The sequence below is a fragment of the Palaemon carinicauda genome, chromosome 20, assembly GCF_036898095.1.
Source record: "Palaemon carinicauda isolate YSFRI2023 chromosome 20, ASM3689809v2, whole genome shotgun sequence".
Lineage (NCBI taxonomy): Eukaryota > Metazoa > Arthropoda > Malacostraca > Decapoda > Palaemonidae > Palaemon > Palaemon carinicauda.
Genome location: NC_090744.1, coordinates 80729184 through 80739183, shown reverse-complemented (window position 1 = coordinate 80739183; position 10000 = coordinate 80729184). Strand labels below are relative to the sequence as shown.

The following is a 10000-nucleotide window of genomic DNA, read 5'->3' as shown; positions in this document are numbered from 1 at the left end:
TGCAACTTGTATAGGTTATCGGATGTGGAAATTCTTGGTGGATGATTTAGCTACCACGTGCATGATTTTTTTTTTAGTTGAAATGCCGTTCATCACCACGAGGACCATTTTACCGCGAGTGCCCCTTTTTCAGTTTTTTGCATTTTTTGGCCAAGTCATTTTTCCGTAAGAAATTGCCAAATAGTGTCGCAAAACTTTTGCTTTTTCAGTGTTGGAAAGTGTGTATAGATGATCTGGCTACCCATGCGTGACTTTGTTTTTGTCAGGTACGCCGTAGATCTTGGTATGTGGGGCATTTAACTGCGGTTGCCAATTTTTGTTTTTTTTCAATATTTGTAAAAATTTACTGCAGCGTAAGGAATTGCCGTATAGTATTGATTTTTTTTCATGTTTATTTGTTCGAAAGTGTGCCTTGATGGTTGGGCTAACACGTGCATGTCTTTTTTTTCATCTGAGATGCCGTATATTAGAATGTTGGCCATTTTTCCGCGAGTGCCCCTTTTTCAGTTTTTTTCATTTCTTGGCTAAGTCATTTTTCCGTGAGAAATTAGCAAATAGTATCGCAAAACTTTTATTTTCATAGCATTGGAAAGTGTGTATAGATGATCTGGCTACCCATCGGTGACTTTGTTTTTGTCAGATACGCCGTAGACATTGGTATGTGGGGTATTTAACTGCGGTTGCCAAATTCTGTTTTTTTCAATATTTGTAAAAATTTACTGCAGCGTAAGGAATTGCCGTATAGTATTGATTTTTTTTCATGTTTATTTGTTCGAAAGTGTGCCTTGATGGTTGGGCTAACACGTGCATGTGTTTTTTTTCATCTGAGATGCCGTATATTAGAATGTTGGCCATTTTTCCGCGAGTGCCCCTTTTTCAGTTTTTTTCATTTCTTGGCTAAGTCATTTTTCCGTGAGAAATTAGCAAATAGTATCGCAAAACTTTTATTTTTATAGCATTGGAAAGTGTGTATAGATGATCTGGCTACCCATCGGTGACTTTGTTTTTGTCAGATACGCCGTAGACATTGGTATGTGGGGTATTTAACTGCGGTTGCCAATTTCTGTTTTTTTCAATATTTGTAAAAATTTACTGCAGCGTAAGGAATTGCTGTTTAGTATTGATTTTTTTCATGTTTATTTGTTCGAAAGTGTGCATTGATGGTTGGGCTAACACGTGCATGTGTTTTTCTTTATCTGAGATGCCGTATATTAGAATGTTGGCCATTTTTTCGCGAGTGCCCCTTTTTATTTGCTTTGCATTTTTTTGCTTAGTCATGTTACCGTAATGAATTGGCAAGTTTTGTCGTAAAACTTATATTTTTATTGTGTTGGAAAGTGTTTCTAGATGATCTGGCTACCCATGCCTATCTTTTTTTTTAGCCAGATATGGCGTATATTTATAAGTATGTGTTCGATTTTCCTGTGTTTGCTATTATTTCGTTTTTTCCCATTTCTTTCGGAATTACTACGTACTAAGTAACTATCACAGAGTAATGATTCATTTAGATGTTTATTTGTCGAAAAATGTGCCTTGATGGTTTTCCTAGCACGTGGCTGAATTTTTTGTTTTCTGAAGGGATCATCAATAGCACGTTGCTATTTTTCATAGAGTGCCCTTTTTTTATTTGTTTTGCATTTTTTTGCTTAGTCATGTTACCGTAATGAATTGGCAAGTTTTGTCGTAAAACTTATATTTTTATTGTGTTGGAAAGTGTTTCTAGATGATCTGGCTACCCATGCCTATCTTTTTTTTTAGCCAGATATGGCGTATATTTATAAGTATGTGTTCGATTTTCCTGTGTTTGCTATTTTTTCGTTTTTTCCCATTTCTTTCGGAATTACTACGTACTAAGTAACTATCACAGAGTAATGATTCATTTAGATGTTTATTTGTCGGAAAATGTGCCTTGATGGTTTTCCTAGCACGTGGCTGAATTTTTTGTTTTCTGAAGGGATCACCATTAGCACGTTGTTATTTTTCATAGAGTGTCCCTTTTTCAGTTTTTTTCATTTCTTGGCTAAGTCATTTTTCCGTGAGAAATTAGCAAATAGTATCGAAAAACTTTCATTTTTATAGCATTGGAAAGTGTGTATAGATGATCTGGCTACCCATGCGTGACTTTGTTATTGTCAGGTACGCCGTAGATGCTATCGGCGTGTGGCGTGTTTTCCTGCGGTTGCCAATTTCTGTTTTTTTCAATATTTGTAAAAATTTACTACAGCGTACGGAATTGCCATATAGTATTGATTTTTTTTTTCATGTGTATTTGTTACAAAGTGTGCCTTGATGGTTGGGCTAACACGTGCATTTCTTTTTTTTTTATCTGAGATGCCGTATATTAGAATGTTGACCATTTTTTCACGAGTTCCCCTTTTTATTTGTTTTGCATTTTTTGGCTTAGTCATGTTACCATAGCAATTGGCAAGTTTTGTCGTAAAACTTATATTTTTATAGTGTTGGAAAGTGTTCCTAGATGATCTGGCTACCCATGCCTATCTTTTTTTTTTTTAGCCAGATATGGCGTATATATTTGTTACTGTTTTTAGAATGATATATTGTTAATTTATTCTCATCATTAATTTATTTCCTTATTTCCTTTCCTCACTAGGCTATTTTTCCCTGTTGGAGCCCTTACTTGGAGCATCTTGCTTTTCCAACTAGGCTTGAAGCTTGGCTAATAATAATATAGGTATGTGTTCGATTTTCCTGTGTTTGCCATTTTTCGTTTTTTTCCCATTTCTTTCAAAATTACTACGTACTAAGTAACTATCACAGAGTAATGATTCATTTAGATGTTTATTTGTCGGAAAATGTGCCTTGATGGTTTGCCTAGCACGTGGCTGAGATTTTTGTTTTCTGAAGGGACCACCATTAGCACGTTGCTATTTTTCATAGAGTGCCCTTTTTTATTTGTTTTGCATTTTTTTAATTAGTCATGTTACCGTAATGAATTGGCAAGTTTTGTCGTAAAACTTATATTTTTATAGTGTTGGAAAGTGTTTCTAGATGATCTGGCTACCCATACCTTTCTTTTTTTTTAGCCAGATATGGCGTATATATTTGTTACTGTTTTTAGAATGATATATTGTTAATTTATTCTCATCATTAATTTATTTCCTTATTTCCTTTCCTCACTAGGCTATTTTTCCCTGTTGGAGCCCTTACTTGGAGCATCTTGCTTTTCCAACTAGGCTTGAAGCTTGGCTAATAATAATATAGGTATGTGTTCGATTTTCCTGTGTTTGCTATTTTTTCGTTTTTTCCCATTTCTTTCAAAATTACTACGTACTAAGTAACTATCACAGAGTAATGATTCATTTAGATGTTTATTTGTCGGAAAATGTGCCTTGATGGTTTTCCTAGCACGTGGCTGAATTTTTTGTTTTCTGAAGGGATCACCATTAGCACGTTGCTATTTTTCATAGAGTGCCCTTTTTTATTTGTTTTGCATTTTTTTGCTTAGTCATGTTACCGTAATGAATTGGCAAGTTTTGTCGTAAAACTTATATTTTTATAGTGTTGGAAAGTTTTTCTAGATGATCTGGCTACCCATGCATGACATTGTTTTTTGCCTCAGATATATTGGTAGGGGATCCATTTTTCATCGAATGCGTATTTCTAATTTTTTCTCATTCTTTGCAGATATCAAAATGGCAAGCAGGAGACAATCTTTGGGCTTGGATGCCATAAATCAGCTCTTAGAGCAATTCGATAGTGATGTCGATGATGCTTTGGAGGTTGATGACATCAGTGACGACGAATTCATCAATGTCGATGAGTTGGAGCAGGAGGTCAGGGAGGAACAGGAGGAACAGGCGGTGACCCAAAATCCTGAGATTGTCGCCTTAGGGAATGGTGATGGAGAAGCCGACGACGATGTGGGGGAGGAAGAGGGGGTTGGGGCTTCGGGTTCTCATGTTGTCCCAGTCAGCACGATAACAAGTCCTGTGCCATCGACTTCACGTGGTCCCCCCCCCCCAGTAACGGTACCGGTACCTCAGCTCACGCCAGTGGAGGAGAGAAGCAGGAAGAGGAGAAGGGGGGATCTACAGGCAGCCAGGGGGTCGGCAATCACCCACATTGATGCTGAATCGGTGAAAGGTCGCGACTGTACCGTTTGGCATAGAGACCCAAATGCCACCCTCCCCCATATGTTCACACCAAGGATTGAGCCTGGGGGTCCCACTTCTCTCACGTTGGGAACGAGCAAAGTGTCCGACATTTTCTCTCTCTTTTTGACCGACCGCATGTTAGCCGAGGTTGTTTTGTATTCTAATGAACGCCTTGCCCTATTGAGGAGTCATTATCATCATAAGGGCAACGTTGCCCTCAGGGACATTGACCTGAGGGAACTGAAGGCGTTTATTGGTATCCTAATAATGACGGCAGTGCGGGCGGACAACCATACACCGACGTGGGACATGTGGAACCTCACAGAGGGAAATCCTTTGTACAGGTGTACTATGAATGAGCGTCGTTTCACCCTGTTGGTGAGGGTAATTCGCTTCGATGATTCGGCCACCAGACAAGAGAGGGTGAAAGTGGATCGCCTTGCACCCATTAGAAAACTCTTCGATCACGTGGTGACCAATTGTCGAAACAATTACACCCCAGGACCACATCTGACTGTGGATGAACAGCTTGTCCCTTTCCGGGGGCGCTGTCCATTCAAGATGTACATACCCAATAAACCTGCTAAGTAAGTAAAATTCTTTGTTTTTTATATTTGCACATGTTATTATTGTTTTGAAATTATAAAAAATTGTTTATATATATATATATATATATATATATATATATATATATATATATATATATATATATATATATATATATATATATATCTATTTTGTGAAGTAAAGAACTTGCTATATGATTTATATATCTAAATCATAATATATCATCTATTCTATCTCTATCTATGTATAACTTGTTCATTTATATAACTGATAATTTATCTTTCGTATTTGTAAATGTTTTTATTATATATTTATTATTATTATTATTTTATTATTATTATTACTATATTGATTAGTAATATAATTGTATATTGTGTATTTTTTTTAATTTTTTTTTATCTTTTTACCTTTATTAGTTACTAATTCCATTTCCCTTCTTCTAGATATGGTATCAAGATTGTATTGGCGTGTGATGCCGATACGCATTACATGTGTAATGCGATTGCGTACTTGGGGAAGGACACTGTCCAGATACCTAGAGGATCGACGCTTGGAGAAGTTTTTACGTCTGATCTTGTGGCACCTTTTCAGAGAAGTGGCCGCACAGTGACGACGGATAACTTTTTCACGACGCTACCGCTTGCTTTGTCACTCTTGGATAAGGACATGTATTTGTGTGGCACCATTCGCCAAAAGCCTTATATTCCTAAGGAACTTACGGAGAAGGTGCTTCCCCCAAAGGAGTCAGTGGCAGTGTTCAATTACGAACACAATCTAACTCTACAGTGTCAGCAAATTAGTAGGACTAAGAAGGTGATGCTGTTGAGTTCCCTGCATCATGATCCGTCTGAAGTCGAAAAAAGGAAGACCGACATTCAGATGTTTTATAATGCGACCAAGGGAGGTGTAGACACATTCGACCAGATGTGTTCTACATCTAGTTGTATTCGTAAGTCACGACGCTGGCCTATGACTCTCTTTTACGGGATATTGAATATAATAATGGTCAATTCTTATATTCTCTATACGTCCATGCCTTTCACCAAGCCAGTGCCAAAGCGAACCTTCCTCAGAGATATCGCCTACGAGTTGTGTGCTCCCCAGGCAATACATCGGTATCTAACGTCACACAGTTTGTCGAAAGGACTCCGTCAAATCATGGTGGATACTTTCAAGATACCTGAGCAGGTCCCACCAAGACGTCGAATTCCCGTTGGCCAAAGAAAACTCCCTAAAAGGATTCGCTGTCACAGCTGCCCGCCTAGGGACGACCGCAAGACAAACACTGCCTGTCTCCTGTGCAAGAGTCCTGTTTGTCTGGACCACCAGAGTGTCCTCTGTCCAAACTGTAGCGTCTGTCCAAACTGTAACGCAGCGTTATTTGTAAGTTACAACATGAAAATTTTGTTTACTTCTTTTTTGATTGAATATCATCAAATTTTATTACCGAAAATATTATTATTGATTTACAATTTTCTTTTTTTTCGATTTTATTTCCCTTCAAATTTTTTTTGGGGGTCAGCATTCTAATTTTATATTCGTAAAATAATCGACATTCATCCAGCAACCCACCATACAATTTTTATGTATATCCAAGAATAATTAGATTAGTAAATAACACCTTGAAATTGACATACCCTTCCTACATTTCAGGAGGCAGAACAGGGAGTCTGAGTCAGTGAGGTTGGCGGCCATTTTGTGGACATATCCGAAGCGTAAGTTGCCATATCTATATATATATTCTTGTTCCCTATAAAATTTGTGATATTTTGGTATATTTTTACCTGCATAAAATCATATTATATATTATATATAGGTATTTTTTTTACGAAATTTCTAAGTACTCAAAAAATTACCTTTAGATATGGCCCCTGATATAAATGTAATTTACAAAATAATGAAGATTTTTTTTACATATTTCTATTCTAGGATAACATGTGTTTATTCCATAAAAAAATTAGCCAATTCGGATTTCATTTGGGTACCTAAAAAAATTCATGAAATTTGGACACATTTTTTTGGCTAAAAAAAGTTATCCTTTTTTTCTCATTTCAGATCTTCACCTCTATGAGTCCGATTTCATCCAAAATATAGGAAGATGTGTCCTAGACATTCAAGATTCAATCCCTAAAATTATTTTTGTAAATAGGAGAAAAATTATTTTTTTATGAATTTTTATGTAAGGTCTTTTTTTTTCTACTTATTTTTTTTTAAATATTTATAATAAATTATTTTTATGCAGATGAGTAGTTTTTATCTTTACAGTAGTTTTAAGCATTCATTGAAGTTTTTTTTGGCAAAAGAAAAAAAAGAGGTTACTGCAAAAACTGATTTTTCAAGAATTTTTTTTGGCGTCGGGGTCGTTCGCGTCCGAGTATACCCTTAAAGGGGTGTCCGAGGAGCGTACCTATCCAGGGTTAATAGAGATCCGCGACGCTACCAACCTTGCTATCCGGAGTTTCTGATAATAAACAGACACTGAAGAAAAGGAAAAAAATAAATATTCCTATCAAGTGTTATAAATTCTTTTCATGAAAAAAACGAAGATGTGTAATATGGATAAACGATAAATTAAGTAGCTACCGGTAATTATATTGACCAATGTATATCCCTATTACATTTTCCCTCTCCCTACGTAAACAGTCCTCTTCAAATTTTTATAAATGAACGTGAAAACAAGTGTGCCTAATTAAAAGTGTAGTAGTGCTTCAGCATGAGAAAATCTCCAGAAAGGTCCAAAAATCCTTCCACTATATTTCTCCCAGAGGCGCTTGGACTCTTGGAAAATGGATAAACGGAAAAAAAGTAGTCCTATATTGACTTCAAGAGAAATATGTACATTAACACAGTATCGGACAAATCACCACCACGTAGGACCGACAGAGAATGCCTATCATGTTCTTTCATATTATTTCAAGTCAGATTGCTAAGATTTATATGAAGTAAATAAAGAAAGTAATAAGTACCAAAATTTGGCATTTTCAAAATTAGATGTAGGCTACCAATTGTACTTGGTACCCTGTAATGTACTAAGTACAAAAATCGTAACCATGTAGACGTATTCCTGGTGCTCAATCCTGTCTAGAGATAAGCAGGCTAATCTGGAGCATGTGGGGTCATTTTTTTCACAGGACCAGAGCGCCGCTCCAGTCGAGCATTACAAACCATACGGTCAGTCTTCTGCTTGAATGGCCGTATTACAACCCTTGTTGGTCGGTGGTGCAGGTTTGTCTGCACTAAAGGATGCACACTCAGTGTTGTTACATAGTATCTAGCAAAAGATGGTCAATGGAGACGAATACACTCAGGAAAACCCAACAATATTTATTAACAAACAAAATATAATTAAAGTCAACATTGTGACTGCCAAGGACAAACACTAGTCCTTAAATAATCCCTTGGGATTCCTAACTACTGAAAACTAAACCCTAAACAGATATAAAAGAGAGAAACACATGCATACAAATACGTCAAAACATACATAACATAACTGGCCAGATCAAAATGAATATAATAAACAATACCTATAACTAAAGAGGTGGTGAAGGAAGGCGAAGAGTAACAGGGAGAAAACACTTAATCTCCTACCTATATTTATAATCTAAACTTAATAATATAAACAATAATATAAAAGCCACGGGGCTGTTAACTTCATAGAATTTAGAATCATAACAAAACCAACCAAAAGTGGCAACAAATTAAGACTGTTCCAAAGGTTTATTATAGTATATATCTACATAAAAATTATATTGAGTAACAAAAAAAAAAAAAAAAATTATCTCCTCACACTCAGAATGGGAGTCCGTGATCCCAGAATAACACACGTCTTTCCTTACAGTAGGCCTTGATTCCAAAACTCTAACAGAGAACACAGAAGCACCAGGAAGGAGGAGTCGAGAGGTCCTGCACGACCATACAAAATAAGAACGCTTACCTGGGATCTTTCTCCCTACTAGCCTCCTGACGGGCATCAAGGGCCCCACAGCTGCAGTAAATTTCAAGACGTCCTGAGAAGCGAATGCTCCCACACCTCAGGAAAAATCTTCCACTGAGGTGGCAGCAAGATAAGACCGCAGGTGGCACAAATCACCTGCAATACAAGCAGGACGCAACACCGCAGGTGGCCAGAAGCGTACCTGTGAAGGACAGCACTCGTAATACGTCCAAAGGCGTTGATAAAATTTTCCAAATGCGGCAGCTGCAGGTCAAAAGGGTATAGCCTCTGTGGAAAACCCGAACTGCTCTTCCAAACACAAGCACTGTCTCTTATAACCTCCCTCAACGAGGTCTCCAGTCACGTGCCCAAAACGTAAAAAAAAAAAAAAATAAACGAGTGTTAAAAGGGTAATTCGAAAACTTTAACGACCGGGGAGGTGGCGCAAAATCACCACACTATAACTTGTAATATATAAGATACAAATTTCCTTAAAGAAAAATACTTAAATACTAAATGCCTTAATATCAATTGTTAGCAAAATCACAAGGTTGACTAAAAACTGAAAAATTACGTTAACATCTGATAGGCCAGATTTATATATAATGTTTTTATGCTTTTGTTATAAAAAAAGACTTTGTATTACTTTTAGTTGTAAGATATGCTTATTTTTAATGTTTTCCCCCCTTAAATTATCCTTTCAATTGTGTCCATATTGTATGTCATGTGTAGTTAATTATTCCAAAGTCAATCATTAACCTATAATTGTACACCTTTCCTCTTACTCCTATCATACGACTAGGTGCCGCCATTGTCTGGCCTTCCCTCTCCTCGTCCAAACGCTAACCCCAATTTAACATGCAGCTAGAATACCTATGTAGGTACTTTACCCACAGTTCACCCAGGAAAACGTCTTGGTGTCAACAACCAATAGTCCAGGAGGGTCCAGAAAGAAGAATGGCATTTAGCACCAAATTACGTGTCCAGTATGGAGGCCTGTGAAGGGGTCACATCTGATACATAATGCATAGGCCGGTCGTTAGCTACGACAGTCCTATACCTCAGAAAAGCCTGGAACTTGGTGAGGAGCATAAGTAGACCCCATCTCCCTACCAGGTTTATTTTACCCGAAACCCATTCCTGCACCAAACATGTCATAGCGGCTAGCCAGTTTTGAACCAAATTCCTGAGTCGGGAACTTGCAAATCACCACCGTCCACCAACAAGGAAAAGTGTTGTCAGTGGTCGACATACCTTGAAGAGAAGTACTTGTGTGGATAGCAGGAGCTCGGAAAATGAAAGGAGGAAAGACATCTGGTGAGAGGAGATTGGGGTGGTTAGGGGCCTAATTAAAATCATGACAGTGAGCCCATGGAAGGCTGGT

The 10000-nt window shown here is 37.3% G+C and overlaps 1 protein-coding gene across 1 annotated transcript in view; it reads left to right on the top strand.

Moving 5' to 3' along the window:
* The window catches only part of LOC137659922 (uncharacterized), a 24469-nt gene extending 14885 nt beyond the window's left edge, over positions 1 to 9584 (top strand). Inside the window, exons 3-6 of the mRNA XM_068394688.1 lie at positions 3665 to 4702; positions 5126 to 5740; positions 8718 to 8895; positions 9513 to 9584. Of these exons, the coding sequence (XP_068250789.1) occupies positions 3665 to 4702; positions 5126 to 5740; positions 8718 to 8895; positions 9513 to 9584 (1903 nt within the window). The remainder of the gene's footprint in view (positions 1 to 3664; positions 4703 to 5125; positions 5741 to 8717; positions 8896 to 9512) is intronic.
* Positions 9585 to 10000: the final 416 nt, after the last annotated feature.